General features: G+C 45.7%; 1 protein-coding gene across 1 annotated transcript; it reads left to right on the top strand.

The window, feature by feature from the left end:
• Positions 1–1,070: 1,070 nt before the first annotated feature.
• Positions 1,071–6,701, top strand: SMIM13 (small integral membrane protein 13). Its single transcript, XM_009637912.2, has 2 exons — positions 1,071–1,155; positions 4,782–6,701. Exons 1-2 carry the CDS (start codon positions 1,071–1,073, stop codon positions 4,973–4,975), a joined length of 279 nt encoding a protein of 92 aa, XP_009636207.1. The 3' UTR covers positions 4,976–6,701.
• Positions 6,702–20,196: the final 13,495 nt, after the last annotated feature.

Genomic DNA, 20,196 nt, shown 5'->3' with positions numbered 1-20,196 from the left:
AATAAAGAAAACGCTACCTCTGTTAGTTTTTGCGTACAAGCCAGAATAAGGTGAATGAAATACATGGGCCTGAGACTTGTGCCCCTCACCGTTCACGGGGGAGCAATATTGTAGTCGGATAACTTACTTTCCCCTTTACAAAGAACTAAGAGCTGGTGTGAGAAATAACAGAAAAGGTAGCTTCAGTGAAACGTAATCAAATCCTAAAAACTGTTTAACATCCTGCTACTACATAGATGTTATACACGTCTATGTATGAGTCAGTAGAAGCTTTGACTCATGGTCCCATCTTCACAAACACATTGCATCATGATTTATGAGAATGGTTGACATACCGATTGCACAATGCCAAACATGGCTTAAATGCCTTTGGATGGCACCTGGCTGTGGCATTTTAAGTGAGACGGTGACTCCCAGCTTTTAGTGAGTACTAAACACTGCAGAGGCTGGGAGCTGCTCTTTCGCCTAAATGCAAAATACTGTCTGTCTGTCTGTGGTAGATGGGGCTTCCCTGCTCTATCTGGATTCGGGTATCTGCTATACTAAGAGCTGGAGCCCCCACTTTGCATTGATGTACTGTTGGACCTGGCTTTCTTCTCTGTGAGGCAACTTCTTTCACCAATTAGTGTAGAAATATTATCTATTACAGTCTGCATGTCATCGCTGCTTGTTTGCTGAAGATGCGTTGTGGGTATGCTGTTTGACTTCCACAGGTTCAGTCAAGCTAAGGTTGATGTGAAAAGGTAAATCAAACGGCTAGAGAAAATAAAGTAAGCACTGGAAGACTGATTCGAACCAAATGTTTTGCGTGTGGTGAAGTTAAACCAGTAGGACTTCTTTGAGACCGGCTTGCCTGAACAAAGTGGAAGCATTTGAGCTGTGAACCGGTGGTGTCGGTTACCTGCCCGGGAAGGGCTCTGGAGCAGAATGGTTGCAAAGCTAAACTGAGCCACAAAGACAAGAATGCACGGAAACGCCCATTTCCCCTTTTTGTGTGTTTTCAATTACTTTACAATTACTTTAGTTTTAAAAATACACTTGTGTAACTTACAGTTCTTTGGTATGGCATGATGTCGGGCGTTACCGTTTTGCGATGTTCTTACAAGGCTGCGGAATCAATAGAAAATGCATTGCCTTCTGATTCAGAAGTACTCGGTACTGCAAATCTGCCTCCAGGCTTTCTGTGTGAGGTTTGGCTTAATGGTGTATTTAGTTGATATTGTCACTGGAGAGAGTTTCTCTTACCCAGAATAACTTGTTCTTTAGCAGTCTGGTTATTTCCAAGGAAATTCTTATTTAAGTGTTTAGTAACAGCGGGGCGACAGGGAGTCTCAGCTGAAGAGGCAGTCTTAACTGGATTCAGACAACTGTGTTTGGGGGATTTTTTTTTATTTTTTTACTTTCCATCCAATCTGGCACTGTAACTAGAGCAAGTGAAAGAAAGAAATCTTTCTACTTTGATTACCTTATACCTAAATGTCCCTGGTACAGGCTGAGAGATCTTGAGAGATTTTCAAACTCTAGTTTCCAAGCCTGGTTGCCCTCCCGCTGTTATCGCTGGCTAAGCCTGTTGTATTTTTCTTTTCAGTGCACTGCATCGTGGTTGGTTTCACCTGTCTATTTTGGTCTGGTGGTTTGTCAACTATAACCAGGCTCCTTGGATGATTATTTACGCTGTCTTGTTTATCGTCTTGAGCCAGAGAGCTCTGAAGTCTGTTTCTGGCACCTCAGACCATTGTGCTCTAGCTCAAACTAAACATTGGAAAAAAAAAACAACTAATGCTGCTTTTCCTGAGAGTGTCTGAGAATGAAGTGTGAATGTTCTTTAGTATTTCTTTCTTCCCCTCTCTCCCCAAATAGTAATTCTGTGTGTTAAGTGGCCTGTTTGCAGTGATAAGAGGAGGCATCTGGTCTGCTTTATCTACCCTCAGTTAAAATACCTCCCTTAGTGGGACATTTATTTATACCAAATATATTCAAGTCGTGCTTCTGTAAAGTGCCTGATAACTTTTGTTTTGGGAAGGCCCTGAATATTTTTGGCTTTCCCCCTGGAAGCAATATGTCTGTCCCACAGTAATTAACTGTGCAGGTGTTTTAGGTAGGATTTTAAACAAACAATTTGTGGCTGAGAGTTTTTACAGACGCACACGTGCACACACACACACAGATGCTTAAGTGGATTTAGTAGAAAGTACTAAATCTAGTGCTCCAAATTTTGGCTCTGTCAACAAATTGGGGAGTTGAAGACATTTTCAAATGGCTTGTAATACTCTGCTTAAGTGTCACTTTCTTGCAAGTTTCCTATACTCACTTGAAATATCTTAAGCATTTTCTTTCCCAGGTGGACTAGAAATGAGTAAGGCTTTTGGAAATTTGGTTCTTTTCATGATGTTTAGACCTGTGAGAAGAATGGATTGATTTATGGTCTTTGGAATGCACAAAGCATTGAAACTTCCAGAGGCCTGAAATACCCCTCAATGGAAACAACTTTCAGAGAGTTGCTACTTAAGATTTTACTTCCAGATCTGAAAGAAAAAGAAAAAAAAGCCAAAATCAGACATCTGCCATTGAGGTTTTTGCTAGGTGGCAGGGGGATTTAAGGCATTTGTGGGACATCAGATTCAATTTAATCACAAATCGTTTAGAGGTTTAGGTATTAATGGAAAAAGGAAATACTTGGTGTGGGCTTTCAGAGTTAATCTAGATCATAAAAAGTTGTCATATAAAAGCTTTTCCCCAACTGTCCTCAGCAGCAGAGAAGTTACGGACGTTAAAAGTCTGCAGGGTGTGAAAAGTATTCCAGGAGGGAGGGGAGGGGTGGGATCTTGTTTTGTCCTAAGCAATGGCCTGCTCGTGTTGGCGTGACCGATTACAGAAGGGGAAGAAAAATCATGGTGCTGTGGTTACACAAGTGCCACTTGTTAAGTGTTTCTTCCCCTGCCCTAATATGCCCCTGTTGTCCACGCTCACAAGTCTGTCTCTGCTGATGGATGTGTAATTGGGAGGACGGGTTTCCCTAGCCCTGTGAAATGGGGCTCTTAATATTCGCGTAGGTCAGCAGTAGAGGCTTGAATAGCTAGCAAGACCTTCTGAACAGAGAATGGGAGTATTAATTTATAGCTCTGAGCAAGACAGATGGTTTCTGGTGTTGCAGACGACGCTTATATAGCATATGTTTTCAAATAGCTGTTTAAATTTTATGCTGCTTCACTGTGTATTTCACAGGCAAGTTACATTCCTATTTTATGGATGATGAAACTTGACTGGTTAGCTGGAGGGAAAGGGATAGCACTGGTTCTCAGCTGGGTGAAACTCCAGTCTCTTTTGACCTAAATGCTTAGATAGGGGAGATGTTTTAAAAGGACGATTCTGGTTTAGGTTTAGATATAGTTATATCTGCTTTTTAAAGTTCCTTAGCTACCTGTTACAGTAACACTTGAGGAGCTGGATCTTAAATATTTTTCAAGAGCTACTCTAGAAATGTGACCATCTCAATTCTTTACTTGCATAGTTTTGGGACCCGGAGCATTTTAGCAGTGGAGCAGAACACAGATTTACCGGAGAATGTTAATTTTATTTTAATGAAATTTGGGCACAGTGAGGGAACACCTTGAATTTGGGGGATGTGGTCTTTTGGTGAACATGACAAGGAAGACCTTGTACATTTCAGAATAGGTTTTATTGTAAAACATGGTATTAATTTCAAGATCTCTACAAGTGTGCTTAATAGCGATTATGTAATGCAGCTTTTAAAATTTGTTTTTTCAGAATGATGTGTTTGATGAGTGAGGGTAGAAAGCCTAGTGCCACATGTTAAAGAATTTCACGAGTCTCTGGGTTACTCTAGGCTTGCATTTATTCACAACTCAGAATTGGGCCGTCACCTCAATGAGTGGCAAATGAGAATCACAAGCATAATACTTTTTATATCTTCCTATAATAATTGCATAAAGAGTGCCATGGTGTTCACAATTCCTCATTTGTCTGATCAGCTGAAAGAATGATACTTGTATCATTCTGTCTCAGTTCTGCTTCTCGATCACAAAGTCCATTGGCTCATCCATCAAAAGTCTTCTCTCGGCAGCCACTGTGAATGCAAGGCAAAAGCATAAAAACTTAACCTCTGACCTATCCTCTATTCGTCTGGGCCTACTTTAATTATTCTGTCTACATCTTGGTTGAAGACCAACTTATCTGATAGTCTCAGTCTTACCTTCATCTATCTTTATTTACTGATTAACTCGGCTGGTGATTAGTCCAGCCATGAAGGGGGACTATACAAGGGATGCAGTGAGCAGTAGACCATGGACTGTTGAATTTCTGCCTGCACACCTGCATCTTGGATGCATTGAGAAGTCGGTATCTTAATACAATATCCACAAAATGATTGATGAAACTTAAGCAAAAGCAAAATTAATTCCTTCCTTTATCACCACAGAAATTCCTTTTCTCCTGACAGTTAAGACCCTTTATCAGTGCAATGGTGATCACCTACCTACTGCTTGCTGTGGCAGTGCAGTTTGGAACGTGTAGGTCTTTGCCTGGAGCTTTAAAAGTTTGCTTCTGGATGAGGACAAACTTTATCAAGTCAAATTGGTATTCATAGGACTGTAGAAAGGAGTGGGTGTGTTGCAGAGGGGTGTTTGAGTTGAGAGATTGCAATTAGAGGATGGGAGATGGTCAGATTTTTTTTTTTTCACTTTTCTGATAAACTTTGCCTGTGAGCTGACTATCGGCTTGTGTGAAGTAACTAAGCAGTACCTTTTTTCTTTCTCTTGCAGGCTGGTACGTGGTCTGGCAATTGTTTTTGTCTAAATTCAAATTCCTGAGAGAATTGATAGGTGACACAGGGTCCCAACAGGGAGACAACGAGCCTTCAGAGACTGACGCTGATCAGGAGACTCCACCCTCGCCTCAGAGAGGTAGACAGAAATCTGCTCGACAGCGACGGGCACCTACAGAAGACACAACTTAAAGTACTCCGTTGAACTTCTAACTATGAATGGTTAAGCACCTCTGCACTGTGTCGTTCAGTGGTTTGATCTTATGAAAAACTGACTTAAGAGGTAATATTAATACCTGTGGACCTTTATGTCTGAACTACCAATGTATGCTACTTCAGCAGAGGTTCAGGGAGGCCTTCAGTAGCAAGTCATAGAATACTGGAAGAAAGGAGGGGTGGGAAAAAGTTTCCATCAGAAAAATGCTGAGCTGCTGTAGCTCCTATCTCTGCACACAGTTTAAAACCAGGTCCTGGACCATAGGCTTAGCCTCCTCATTAGTCTGAACATAGTAAACATTTCAGACTTGAAACGGTTTCTAAATTATTTTTTCTTTACAGCACTGCAGCTACATATAGTGAAATTGAGTTTTATTTCCTTAGCTATATATGAATATGTCTATTTTTTTCTTCAACCATGAGAATGCAGGTGAACTTGAAAAACAGTTGAAAGAATACCCTACTTTAGAAAGTATTCTGAAGTGAGATTTTTAGTTACATTCTTATGTATATAAAAAGTATAAATGAAATATGAAAAATCAATATTAGATGCACATGATTCGGAGGTTTTTATTATCTCCTTTAAAAAAAACAAACCCGAACAAAGGAATTGGGTGGTAAGACCCATTTTCTTGGGGTTTGACGTAAGAGAGGGGTTACAGGTTAAGCTGTCCTGCTAGGTGTCTGTATGTTTCTCCTGAACCTTTTACTCTAAGTCGAACTTGTGTTGGAGAAGGGAAGGTGCCTAGGTTATGTACTCACTGTTTAGTATTCTGAAGTGTTGTCTTTGGTTTTTTGGGTACTAAGCACTTCTCTAATTCACTTTGTACACCTTTACATCAGGTATATGGTACCTGACATAGCTTCTTTCCTGGAACCAGTTAAGGCATTCTGACCAATTTGGTAGACGTCAGTGTAACACTTTGACAGTGTTATAGCAATGAACTTGGTACCTCGTGTTTGGTGGAGGACTTACTGATTTTTACCCGTAACAAGCAGATGCTCCTGTTTTCTTTGAGAATGTGTTATACGGGTATTTTGACATTGCACTTCAGAATGAAGAGCTCCACTTCTGTTTATCTAGCAACTCTGAAGATCAATGCATGAGATCTTTGGAAAGAGGAGGAACACACATGTACCACCTCTGATGAGTGTATGAGAGAGAACTACCAACATGTCTTGTCATGAACAGCTTCAGTTTTCTCTCAAAGCTTGGATATGTGGTGGTGTTTGGATCATTGTCCCCTGTGTAAAAACTGTTAAACAGGACTACAGAATTGGTCTCGTACTTTGAGCTGTTAAGAACTTTAAGCCTATGACTTCCAGACTGGTGGTTTGGTTCATTTACATGTCTAAAAGCAGCAACATTTAGGTTTTTCATCGAGTAGGCCTACGTGTGGGAAGACAGCACTCTCTTAGTGCCTTTATGTTTTCATTTGTCATCTGTGAAGACTGTTTGAAAGCTAATGAGAGCATTCACTTCATAAAATGATGTGGATGTTTCAGTATTAAAATATGTAAGATCAGCCCTGACCTTCCTTTGGAGTCTAAAAGTCTTTGTTTTGTTTACCAGCATGTATGTATAAGCATGCTTTGTATTACAGGGTTACATTTTCGAGCATGATTAGGCAGTGCTATGCACATATCCTTTAAACACATGTAGAAATATTGACAGTCTCCTTCCTCTCTCCTGTCTCCTGGCAAGGGAATGCCTAATGATTTTTTTTTTTTTTTTTTACTAGTAAAATTCCCATTTATTCAAACTGAGCAAAAGCAATCAGATTCTATTCCCTGCTGCTTTCTGTTGTTTGCCTTGCTCAACTTAAAGTCACAATATTCTTGCATCTGTCTGTCTTTTCATATGATGAGACTTGCAGTTTAGCAGTGCTAACCAAGGACTGGTACATTTTTTCTTAAGGAACATCTTTAGCATCTTTGTCTTGAGCTTTGCAATATAGGCTTACGAATAAAGATTTATTTTTTATTTTAGTTTTTGTACTGACGTAGGGTATTGACACTCCGCTGCATTTCACTTTTACCTAGACTTCAGTGCGCAAAAGGCTGATGCTTATAGTATCCCCGGCTGAGATAAGTAAGAGTGAACTCAGTCTCTGCTTCTAGTAGCTGTGAAGAAATGTGAAGTTACAGCAATATACGTAGCTGTCAGGCTAGCTTTAAAGGTGCAAGAATCAAGACTCTGGAGCAAGTTAATGAAGGAAAAATCCATGCGGGTTTGAATGCCGACACTGATCAAATATGCAATAAGATGGACATGGAACCTCTGGGTAGCTCATCTGCTCTAGTCAAACAGTGTCCTCCTCCCTTGCTGTATGTAGGTGTACAGTTCACTCCTCAAAGTTATTTTCAGTCTTTTTTTTTTTTTTAACAGCTGATGCTATTTTTTTAATGTTGCTGTGACATAGCTGCTGCTAACGCTGTCTGCCGAGTAGTGTGTAACTCTAATGATCTTATTAGTAGCAGGCCAAAGGTTTACATTATGCAGTTTGAAAGAATTTTGGAATGCTGACGCCTTCTGTCAATGTGTAATTTTTCCTGAAGGAATCTGTAGTAAAATCTTTGTACAGGACACTTCATGCAAACCTGTAAAAGCGAAGCTGTGTGTTGTGAAAGCATACTTGTGGTAAGACCTGGGTCGTGATTGCTGGCAGTCCGATATACTCACGTCTTTGAATATTTTTACCAATGTACTTCTGAAACGTTACTGGTGGGCAAGCACTTAACTTTGGATTGACCCATTCAAGTCTGAAACCTTACCAAGGCAACAGATTACACAGGTGGTCTTGTTTTGTTTAGTAGGATCTATTTTTAAAACTGTTTATTGCCTTATTGTTGCAGCCATTCTCTTGAATGTATTTTGGGTTCTTATTTTAAATATAGTCATATCACCTTTGCAGGGACCGTGTAACTTCGAACAAGCAGTAATTGCCAATGTTGTATGTGACAGTTAATTGAAAACAGTTCCTGCAGTGAAGGCTGAAACAAACACAGTGTAGACTGGTGGAAAAAAGTACAAAAGCTATTGCTAAAATTTGAGGAGTGTAAACAATTTTGTTCATGCTGAATTGCATAATTCAGGCCTGTTAGGGAGCCACTGAGGTTATTATTGTGGTGATTTGATGTTTGCCCATGAGGCTAATTCTATGCAGTTCATCCACTAAGCACTGCTGCTATAGCTATTTGCGGTAAATGCCGTACGCTGTGCTGCAATTTGTGAGCAACTTGCTGCTTAATATCAGGTTTTACACTGAACTAGACCTGTGTATGTACTTCTGTTTTGTTTGGAAATGACCAGCATAAAGAATGTGTTCAATGTGGTCATTTGCTTCTTCAGTGTTACAATACTGTACCTAAAGCTCCTGTGGTTGTCTGTTTTCATCGTTAACTGTTCTTTTAACTGACTGCACAGATGAAAAATAAAGTAACCAGACTTGAGATGAATATTTGACCCGAGTGGTTTTCTGGCGCTTTTTGGAATGGGATTTTGCCTGTAGAATAAGACTTCTGGTTTGAGCGCGCAACGCTACAAAAGAAGACTTGCCAAAAGTCACGTTCTAGCTGGCATAATACCTACAGGTGACTTCATTGTAAAGAACAGGTTAGTGTGTATCTTGTAGAGCAGTAGTTCTTAAAGGTGGTTTTTCTGCCTTACCCCTGAAAGCTGTCATTTAATTTTAGCAATTAAAAAACCCCAACAAACCCAAGAAAAAAATCAAACCACCACCTCCACCCTCCTTTGTTCTTGATACTTTCAAGATTGGTTGTAGACTTCGTGGCTTGTCTGAAAGTAAGCGTGTTGGTAAAGTAGGAAGTTGTTCTGGTTTGGAAATGAAGAGAAGGAGAAGGAAATGAGAACGTGCTTCATCCCTGATTGCTTCTGTGAAGTAAAATGCGTAAATTGAATCCTGGGTTCTTTCGTTGAAAAGTAAGAGATTAAAAGAAGAATTTGCAAAAAAATAGAGATAAAGTCTCTTGAGCGAATGAGCTGTTTTGCTATTGTCTTACTCTTCTTATTTGTGAAAATGGGCTACTAACAGAGTACAGTAAGATGCCATGGCATCATGTGTCTGTAAAACCTGTGTGCTTTTCTACTTTGGTACTGATCCCAAGGAAACGCTTCATGGTCTGTTGCAGTAGAGATGAGTAAAGGTGCCGTTGTACAGCTCGGCTCTGCCCAAAGTTCCACCAAAGGGTGTTGTAACTGATGCTGCCCCTTCCCCGTGGGCACTTGTGTCCTGTCCTCGGGGGTCTCCTCCCGTGGCCTGGATCCTAGACAATGAAAATACACAATCTTTATAAAACACAAGCAGCGTTTCACCTTGCTTGGGTAATACTTCCATGAAGATTTTTAACGTGGGATTAGACTGGAAGTTGGCAGTGTAAGATGCTGGGTTTTATCTTAAACCTTGAAGACATTGTATATGAGCAGTATTCTTCATGTGGATCAGAAGCTCTTACGTTTTGAGTGTCTCTCTTATCCCTATGGGTGTTTATAATCATTAACGTGTTCTCTCTGAGAGCTGGATAGAATGGACACTTTTTCACGCTGCTTCATAGACTGCCTGTGTGAGGGGGAAGAGGTGGGTGGGTTTGTGTCTGGTCTAGGCCTTGGGGTGACGCATAGGAATGTTGGACTCTGCTTCAGGCAAGAGGAATGGCGGGACGGACCTGTGGGTGGGCAGAGCAGCATCACGGAGTGAATGGCAGAATGAACCAGTGCGAACGTTTGAGAGCTCTTGGGATGCAAAGTCACCTTTGGAGGAGCTACCCCGATGGAAGGCTGGGGCAGGAGCCTTCTTTTACCGGTAGAACTCAAACAATTTGGAAGGCAAATGTCCTGGTTTTTACAAACGGGAACACTGAGATGAGATACATTTCACGCTTTTCAGCTGTATCAGGGAGCGGTGGCCTGAGAGGTACTCGCCTGTCAATCCCTCACGCCTAGGTCTGCGTGCTGTACAACTCAGGCAGATGATTTCTACCCCCTGTTGAGACCTCCAGCTGTTTCTGCAGGCAGCTGTGCTGTGCGACCTGTGACTGCCGCATTTCGGAACCAGAAGGTTCGTGTGCCCTGTGTCCTCCTCGGAACTGCTGCAGCGGGGGATAGCTTGCTGAAGGCAGTACCAATTTCCTCTCCTCTGTGCTAGAGGATTCAAATGTCTCATGGGGAGCTGAAAGCCCCCTATCAATAAATGCATTTGTTCACAAAAAATACCTCTAGCTCTGGCTCGAAGCAAGTTTTGCTGCTACTCTGTGCTAGGTTGAACCACTGGAGCTACATTTTTATTAGTTGGTCTTGAACTTCCTAGCACGGTGTCCTCATCAGGAGCCTTCTGTCGTTCTGCGAACTCACTCAGTTTGAGTTACTGCAGTTCCTGTGTCTTGAATCATCCCTTCAGTGCCAGCTGATCGGATGTTACACTTTGCTGTGTTTAAACAGGCAGCATTCTTGCCGCGGTAGATGATGCCAAAATAAGTCTCTTGCACACCAGTTGTTTGCGACACGAGTGGTTTTGGCTTTTAAGAATGTGAAGAGTCATTACCCTTGCATCCCGTAAGACCCTGCGCTGAGGGTTTCCTAGAAGAAATAGAGGATGCTGCCTGGGCATCTGAGCGGCTGCGGGGGGCTGAGCTTGGCGCTGGGTGCTGGCCTCTGCAAGGCACGGACAGGCAGCTCCAAGAGGCGGCGTGGTTAGGTCAGGCACACCAGGTATGCAGTGGCGACAGAGTTCTCCGAATGCTGATAAACCCCCTGAAGCCGATAAACCCCCGGAAGCCTGCTTGGTTTTGTGGCTGGATGACAACCTATCTGCCGTGACTTCCGATTCTGGCACACCTTGACCTTCGTCTCGCCGGGAAGAGAACTGCTCTGATCAACCTCTGGCGCCAGTGGGGTGGGGGCACGTTCACAAACAACCAGCACAGCTACTTCCACGTGGGAAAATGCTCATCCTTCCTCCAGGCCAGCAGAGGAGGCACACAAAGGCAGGGAGCTGGGAATTGAACTCCGTGGCTCTGGCTTGCAGGTCTTCTACTGACTTTCTGCAGTAGCCTTGTTATTTTCCAAAATCACGAGGTTTATTTAACAAGTGCAAGGTTTAAGTGTACCAATGATGCTTATTGCAGCCTTAGCTTTTACACTTTCCGAAGGATTTGGATACTGAGGGCAGCCTTGATTTTGCTTTTCCTTGTCCTGATTTCTAGGGTGTCCTCACATTCCTCCTGAGTCCTGGAGTGATGGCATGGATAGGGCAAAGTGCTTATCCCTGGACTGGCTGCTTAAAACAGGTGAATAGTTGGCGGTGCAGATCCAGCCTGAAACCCTGGAGGATTTTAGTACCAAAGATGGGTAGAAAGGGAGCGCTGGGGCTGCCTTTTCACCACTAGATGGCACGGGCCCGCAAGCTTTGTTGGTGGAGGTCCACCTTGCAGGAGAAACATTGAGCATCCATCAGGGCCGAGGCTGTTGAACTCCTTCACGTTCGCTGTTGCTATTTTTTGTAATTCTGGTGGGGTTTAGCGGGGCTGGGAAGTACGTGGGCAGCTCCTTGCAGGGGCTGAGCCTGGCTCTTGTTTGACTGTATGCTTCATGCCAAAAAAGCTGTGGGACGCGTGGAGTCCCATGTCCAGGGGGGCTTGCGCGTTGCTCTGCAGCACAGGAGGAACACTGGCTTTTACTTTGTAAAGGAAAGTGCCTTCAAAAATTATCTGCCCAAGAAGGGAGGTGTCAGAAGTGCTCAGAGGGATCTGCTTTTCTTGCCTCTCACCGTGCTTGAGAAAATAAACACCAAAACGCGCCACAGCAGCACTTCGTCAGGTCTCAGGGTTACAAACCTAGTGTAACATTGTGAACAGCAGCTTAAGAAATGGATTGGGTTTGGTTTTTTTTTTTTTTTTTTTTTTTTTCCCCAGTCTAATGGCAAGGGCCAGCTGCCTGCTATCCAGGCCTCTTCAAAACCAATTCGCAGCTGTGTGTCCCTCATGCTTCTCGTAGTTTCTCCGCAGCAATGTGAGGTGAGATGCCACCCTGCCAGAGCCGGTCTAAATCCCGCTGGTTACCGAGCAGGTAAAACAGAGGCTCAGGATCAGTGCACTTCAACATTTCCCCAAGTCTAATGTTTAATATTAGACCAGTAGTAGTCTGATACTAAAAAGACAGCGTTAATAATTAGACCTGGGGATGGAGAGCCTGTGTCACACTTCCTTTGCTGTAAAGACAGAAATCCTTGAGAAAAGGAATGAGAGAAGAGAGACAGTTGGAGCCTGGCGGAGTTGTCCTGCGGATGCATCTCCGCAGTCAGGCTGAGGGCGAAGGAGGGAGCGCTTTGTTGCACGAGGCTTTGGAGAAACTCAGGCTGGAGAAATGGTGTTTTACGCTGTGAAATTATGACTTGAAGGCAGGTACTTTTGTAAAAGACTTATAGAGCCTCCAATTTTGGACTCTAAATTAACAGCTCAGAGAAACAGTGGTTTTTTTGGTTTGTTTTTTTTTTTTTGCTAAGAAAGGTTGTAGCAAGGTGATACTTGAGGTCCTTTCCAACCTAGTGTTCTGGTATCTTGGAAACCTGTTTTTTCACTGAGCCCCTCATTTATTACCTAGGAGTAACAGCGAGTCCCCATTAGCAGATCTAATATTTACACTTACAGAGCTGCTGGCATTTTTTTTTTCTCAATTTAATTCTTTTTTTTTCAGTCCGTGTGGCTTACCAGGGAAACAAGGCTTATCCCAGCTGTGCGGGGGTGTGCCTGAAGAGTCTTGTCTGCTGTTTGGGGCTGGAGGGCTCCTGCTCTTGGGTTAATGAGCCTTAGTGGTGAAGAGACTGTCGAAGTCCTGACTGCGAATGAATGCATTGGGATTAGAACCCGGGCTCTCTGTAATCACCTCGCGGGGCTGGGGCTGACACTGGCTCTTGCACCGTGGCTCTGCCTGGCAGCAGGCAGCTCCACGGGGAGCAGGAGCACTGCTGGGGGCATGGGACCACCGCTGGAAAGGACTTGCTTGCCCATGCACTGGACTACCGTAGCGGTGGCCGCCTGCCTGCCCTGCGGGGGCCCGGGCGGGCGGAAGAAGCCTTGGCCCTGTGGCCAGCAGGAAGAAGCGCTGCGGCCAGCCTCCTCTCTGTGTATTATTTAGGTCCTAAACCAGACAGTGCCTCTGGGTTTTTTTATTGTCTGGACTCCACCCTGAGGCTGGCTAGCCGGGATCCATCGTCACATCAGGGAATACAACCATCGCACCTGTTTTTCTCCCCTCTCCGATACCCATCCTCTCAGGTCGCGTTAGGCAAGATGTGCTCATCATCCACGCTTTAACCAGGACTGGAGGATGCTCCAGAAGTAATTGTGAGGGATGTCTGTAAGCCTGTCCTAGGGGAAGGAAGAAAGTGTGCTGAGAGGAGGAGAGCGTGGGGCTGGCGGGGTTTGGTGTGTGCTGCCTGCTCCTGGAGGAGGATGCAACACTGAGGATGCGGTTTCAAGGTGCAAGTACATGACAAGGAGCAGTTTGTTGTTGGTTTTGTTATTTTTTTTTTTCTAGGAATGCCATGTACTTCAGTGGCTGCAGCGACAGGTTGCTCTAGATGTCCCACATGTAGATGAAGAAATGCACTTCATACAGGAGGTAATGAAAGCCTGCAACCTGCTGCCACAGGATGTCACGAAGATACGCTCGTGAACCTGCAGATGCAGGCTCATGGAGACTTCTACAGGCAAATCCCAAGTTCATGGGATAATGAGAGATGTAGGCAGGGCTCTGTTTCCTAACATCCCTGGTCCAATGACTGCGAGCACTAGGGAGAGCCAGGTTTGTGAGTTTACCCTGAACAGACCCATCTGCCCCTGTTAGAATATGGGGCTGTGATACAACAGGGCGGTTCTTACTTTTTTACGCCTTGGCAGGCTGATAGCTAGAGATGCTCAGGGAACACCACCAGTAGAATATCACACACGCATGGCCCCAACTAAAAAAGCCTCCAAAGTCCAGAATGAAAAAAAAAAAATAAATTCCTTTGTTTCACAAAGGGCTATCGTGTTTATTGCTACAAATGACCAGCAAGGGACCAGTGTTCAGCGCAGCACATGTGATGAGATCGCAGCCTTTTCTGCTCGCCTGGGACACAGGGCTCTGCTTTTGGGCTTTGTGCTGCAATCAGCAGGTGCCAGACTGTCCCAGCCCCCATGTTGTTGTTTTCACCTGTGTAAGGAAGCTGTGAAAAACTAATTAGTTCCTACTTGTGCAAAAGGTAGGGTTTAGAAAGCCATTTTTGTTAAATTTGTGCTTTTTACCTAAAGTGCAAGGGCTAGAAACAAATCGGGCCTCAAGGACTCACTGCTGTGTGCGTGGAATGAGCTTTAAAGACAGATGCATCTCAGCTGGTGGTGGGGCCACAGCTGTGGCTTTTCTGTGCATACGGCTTTTGCCTTCACCTTTCTGTCTGTGGAGAAGAGGTATTGCTGGGGAAGGGAATGAAGAGCTTGCTGAAGTGCTCTCCTGGGAAGCTATGGATATGTTCAGGTACAAAATGCTTACTTTGATTATTTTTTGAAAAGATGGCAAACTGAGCAATGTTCATAGACTGTGGAGATTTTATTCTCCATTGCTTTGCCTGGAAGCAGAGGTTGGCTTTTTCTACTGAAGTTATTCTGCATAAAGTGGGTTGGGTGCACTGCTCCAAAGATCTTGGTTTGCTGTGGAAGAGATGCCACAGGGTCCTGTGCTGCTGCCCTAGTGTGGAACCCTGAGCAGACAAAGTTACCTGTAGCAGGAACCCTCTGGTCAGTAGCTGGTGGGGTGTAGCTGGTCCATATGAAATACTCAAATTGTGGGCTTACCCTCTGTGCTTAGCAGAGCCTGAGGCAGGTTCATCTGCTGGAAAACCAGTAAACTGCAGGAGTCTGGGTTGCATGGCGATGGTCTGGTATCTCGTGCTGGCCTCCCGGTGGGTGCTTTCGTTTCCTCCAGGAGTAGCAGGAGCAGCTTATGGGTATCTTGACGCTTCCCTGTCTGGCTAACTGCTCACGAGCACGGTGCCCAAATGCCTGGCTGTTGATTCCTGTGCTGCCAGCTGCCCCTGCGGTTCATTGCACAGGCAGTTCCTTGCTGATGCAAGGCTTTGCTCGTGTCATTAGATAAAGCATCAAGAATAAGCTCTTTGAGAGCTTGTTCCTAAATATTGCGAAGAGAAAAACAAAACCATGCAAACACTGTGGAAGTGAAAACTCATTCAGCTGGATGCACGTACTTACCGCACAAGGTACATACTGCCTGCACTTGTGTCATCCTCGTCCCCATATGAGGGGAAAAAACCCAGGCAAAAATGGGATGGAACATATGTGCTGGTAGTGGAGAAGCAGTCAGAGTAAATGGGAAAGATCTTTTGCAAAATGTTTCTTAAGTATTAAAAGAAAGCAAACTCACTTTGTCAGAGAATCATTTTGAAACCCACGCTTCAGAATTGAATGCTGTTCAATCGCATGGGGCTGCTTTGGCCTTCCTTGGCGATTCAGCCCTTCCCGTGCCAAAGGACGCCCGCTCCAGATGTACAGCTGCTTAGGTCCACATCTGGCACGCAGCCTCCCTGGAAATGTGTTGCTGGAGCTGTGTATTCTGCTTTTGCAGCAAAGCAGGGATGTAGGCAGGATTGCTTATCAAAGGGGAGCTATGCATCACCCAAACAAGCGCCTCTGTGACCCTAAGAACGTCTGCCTGACTCTCCTGTCCGGTCCCCTGTGTTTCTCTGCCCTGGTATGAGACAAAGCAAACTAACCAAGGCATGCTTCGAGGCTGGGAGCTCCTAGGCAAGCCCTCCATAACTACCTGGACACACCCTGCTGTGAGCTGGTGAGAAAACTGCTGGGAGAGTGGAGGCAGGGAGGTGTGAGCTACCTGCGTGTCTGGCTTTTGCCCTGTCTAGGCACAGAGCGTGTTTTGGTTGATGGGGATTTAGGGCCAGGTCTGATCCCAAAGCCTGGAGGCTGCCTGAGCGCAGGGGGAGGTGGCAGGACTGGGGGGATTCCTGAACCCTCGGGACCAACGCTCTGATGGTACCGATACCAGCTTCAGGCTTGATGGGCCAAGAGGCATCCACAGGTTTTCAAGGCGTTTTAGTGTTCAGTTTGTGAGTTGACCTGTGTATGCGGCTGCACCGGGTTTCGGGAGGCAGATGTAGGGTCTGTGGGCAGGATTCATCATGCTCAAAGTTCAGGAGCCTGTGATACGGTCATTTGCAGCTTCTTGTCTCAGTTGCCCTTGGAGACCTAAGGAGACCTAATCATTGGAGCCTAGGGAGGGTTTATCTCATCCTAAAGTAGATTTAATCACACGGCTTGGTCTTTACTGAGCCTATTTACCCCTGTTCGGTTTAAAGGGGACTCTGATGATCTCTCACATGCAAATGACTTCAGGTAGGCCAGATGAATTGCATCCAGGGTCTTTCACACTGGGAGCAGAGATGGGCTCATCCAAACTGGGGCACTTCTGAGCATCACCATCCCCACAGGATGGAGGGACCAAGAAAGAGGCTTTCTCATTTGTAGATCTCTGTATCTTCAGCAGCTTCCCTCCTTGGATGGAGCTGGTGGTTCTGCGTGCTGCCAACATCTGTGGGGCACGTGGATTTCCACCTTAACTCCTCAGTGTGCGGAGGCAGCTCCGCCGGGTGTGGGATGGATGTGGTGGGTCCCACGTTCACTTACTTCTGTGTGTGCACACAGGTGAATGCGGTGCCCTGTGCGGTGCAGCCCTGCTCTAGGAACGTCCTTTTGGTCATCGTAGCGATTCCTATGAAAGTGATATAGGTTGCCGGTGGGGAGCTGTGCTCCTACCTTAAGTAAATCTGCGAGTGGACAACTGAAACCCATGTCTTGAGCAGTGAGGCCTGAAATGAACTGCAAGGTCACACGCTGCAGAATGCACGTACTCATTCTCATTTATCAAAAATTAATTTCTCTTTGAAATGTGGCATGAAGAAAAGCCAAATAAGTTAACTTCTCCCCTTCTGGAATGCAAGTTAATTACAGGTACCCGTTTCCAGCTTAAATCACCTCCTGAGATAAAAGGCTTTTGGGTGGGCTGCTCCTACCATCCTTTATAAAAACAAAGCATGAGGGGAAAAAACAGTAAAAGTCCATTTTTTCTTTTTCTTGTTCGTGGCCACTCACCCTTGTGGCTTTTTTTTCTTTAAGCTCAGCTGGGAATAAAGGCAGACTTGAATCACTGCACAGGGAAATGCGCTGGAGCCTCCTACCTGCCCCAAAAGGTTTAAGATGGACCTTGATTCCTTTCTGCAAGACAATCTAAAGCCAGAAAAGGCTTTTTCTTTTTTTTTTTCCCCTCCTTCCTTTCCCTCTGCTCTCCTCTTTCAGATTTTTCTGCTTGTCCTTCACTGTAACCTTCGTTTAACCACACGTAAGTCTGCCTTTATGTAAATAGCAGATGCTTCTGGGACATTGTTATTGCGCCTTCCTGGTTGGCGACGGTTTGGGTAGCCCTGGCCACAGCGTGTGCTGAGCACGATAAAGCTAGCCAAGTGGGAAGCTGCAAAGGGACGCTTGGATTTGGTTTCCTGCAGCTTTGCATCAAGGGAAGAGCTCTCATCATTTTTCCTGTAATGAAAGGAAATTACAGGGAAGGAGAAAAAAATCCCACTCATCTCAGGGGACAAACACCCCCCCCACACCCCAGCAGCAAGATTTTTTCCATCCCTCCCTTGGCTGACAGCAGCTGATACCCCGTGGGCGCGAGCGTGCATGGAACCAGGGAATCGTGATTTTTGTTTGTGCTTATGGTATCTGTAACCTTCTGGGAGCCCGCTGTGTGCGGAGGCGGCGGCAGTGGCTGCTGGTGCCGCAAAGCTGAGGCAGCGCGTTGCAGATGAGCTGAGCTTTATATATCTCCTGTAGACCTGATACTTTCTGCTCCCTCATTCTGTGGTTTCTTTTTTTTTTTTCCCCCCCTATAGTCAGCCTGATGTATCGAGTTGCTGCTTGTACAGAAAAAGGTATCATGTCTCTTGGTTCTCAGCAGAGAATAAGAAACCCCTGTCAGGGAGATGGTGCCTATGCTGAGTCCATCGTGGCTGCAGCAGTGCTCCTTGGGCGCAGGTTTCCCAGGCCCTGGGCTTTGCCCTTAGCAGGGGCTCAAGCATTGGAACGGGCTGCCCAGTGAAGTGGTCGAGTCCCCATCCCTGGGGGTATTCAAAAGACAGGTAGACGAGGTGCTTAGGGACATGGTTTAGTGGTGGGATGGCAGGGTTAGGTTAATGGTTGGTCTTGATGATCTTAAAGGTCTTTTCCAACCTAAATGGTTCTATGGCTCGGAGGGCTCATGGACATGGAGAGGTCAATAGCAACAAGGTGGACTCCTGTAAGGAAAAAGGACTTTGCTTGTGGGGGTGCAGAGCCAGAAGTGCCAGAAGGAGGTTCAGTATCGTGTCACTCCTGCGCTCTCTGAAGTCAGCAGGTTTAGGATAAGGCTGGATTAGATGCTGCCGTTCACTTTATCCAGGTACTCTCAAGCCTGGATTCAATGTCCTCTTTGAGTCGGAAGCACTGCTGGGAGGACTTTGCAGCACTGGATATAACAGTAGGTTAACTCTGATGTTGAAAAGCCACACACCTATATCCAGGGCTCCTCATGCAGAGAATGCTGCTGTCTTAGGTGGAATTTGGGTGCAAATAGCAAAAAGAAATTACTTGAAAAAAAAAAATCCACATTATCATGGACAGTGTCATCTCTGAGATGGAAAAAAATCTTCTTGCAGGAAAAGGGTTCTGTTGATTTAAGAGTGCTGTGTATATGTTGCTTTTGAAACTGCCAGCGTAACAGGCTAAGATGAAATGAACAGGCACGTTTTGGAGTTGGGAGGAATGCTCTGTGTCACCCTCTGAGACTGGCAAGAACCCATCTGTGCCCTGGAAATATTCCTGTCTAAATATGGACTAATGCTGTGAATGCTGTGAGAGGAGGAAGGGGCAAGGGAGGGTTAGGAATTACCTTTGGAGTAAATCCTATGAGCTTCTAAAGCCTTTTGGTTGAGACTGAGGCATCTTAAGGTGGAGCAGGCAGCCTGGAAGTGGGGTTCAACAAGGAAAAGCTGGATTTGGAGCAGGACAGCTACGGATGCTTGGCTCGTGGGCAGGGCGAAGGTGTTACCGGTGTAGCAACACCCTGAAGAGCCCTGGCAGTAGATGTGGGCGGGACATTTCTGAATGGTAGCCCAGATGCGCGTGTCGGAGAGCGTCAGAAGCTCTGGAGGGTCTAGGAGGTACGGGGGACGTGAAGATGCTGGGGTGTAATCTAGCATCAGGCGATGGTGCAGGGGCTCGGTTTCCTCCCCCCGGGTTGCCGTGGCTGGAACGGCAGGCAGCGGGTTTGCCACGGTTGCAGCAATGCCCAGCTAGCGAAAGCGCAGAAGCTGCGCGGCCCTGGCTTGCAAGAATTGGTCGAGGCAGCAGCAGGGGGTTGTGCAGTGTGGGGCGCAATCAAGTCTGTCCCTGTGTCATATGTCAGTATGAATTGATACTTGCTCTAAAACCTGGCTGTTCCAAGGGTGGCTTTTGTGTCCCCTCTTTCCCCCTCGCTCATCACCCTGGAAGAGAAAGGAAGCATTTTTCTAATGAATATGAATTAGTATTTACTTCATGTAAATAAAGGAGGCAAGTGTTTGCCACTAGTGTCAGACAGACTTCCCCCCCCCCCCGCTGGACATCAGTCAAGTCATGTCACACTGGCCATTAACTTGGTTGCCAAACAGCAACAGTTTCTTGGCAACTGCGTGGGGACACTGGCTCAGGGAGTCGAGCAGAGAGGCTCCCGTTTCTATTCTGAACCTTTTTGGTTGCCCGGTCCCTCCTTCATTGTTAGCTGACCTGGTCCCTCCTTCGTTGTTAGCTGACCTTTTTAAATTTAGCAGAGGAACAAAGCGGAGCGCTCTCGGGCAGCAGCCCTGCATCACCGTCCGTCCCCTCACCAGGACGTGACGAGCCGGACCGGGCACGTTGCTCTCGAGGCTTTCGTTGCGCTTGGGCTCCCCAGCGGGAACATCTTCCGTTGGCAGCCAAGGACAGGCCTAAGCACAGAGCCGGGCCCAGGCTTTCTCGCTCCTCTACTCTGCTCTGGTGAGACCTCACCTGGAGTACTGCGTCCAGCTCTGGAGCCCTCAGCACAAGAAGGGCATGGA

Source organism: Egretta garzetta, unplaced genomic scaffold (genome assembly GCF_000687185.1).
Source record: "Egretta garzetta isolate BGI_Z169 unplaced genomic scaffold, ASM68718v1 scaffold14, whole genome shotgun sequence".
Lineage (NCBI taxonomy): Eukaryota > Metazoa > Chordata > Aves > Pelecaniformes > Ardeidae > Egretta > Egretta garzetta.
This window is presented reverse-complemented; position numbering and strand designations above follow the sequence as displayed.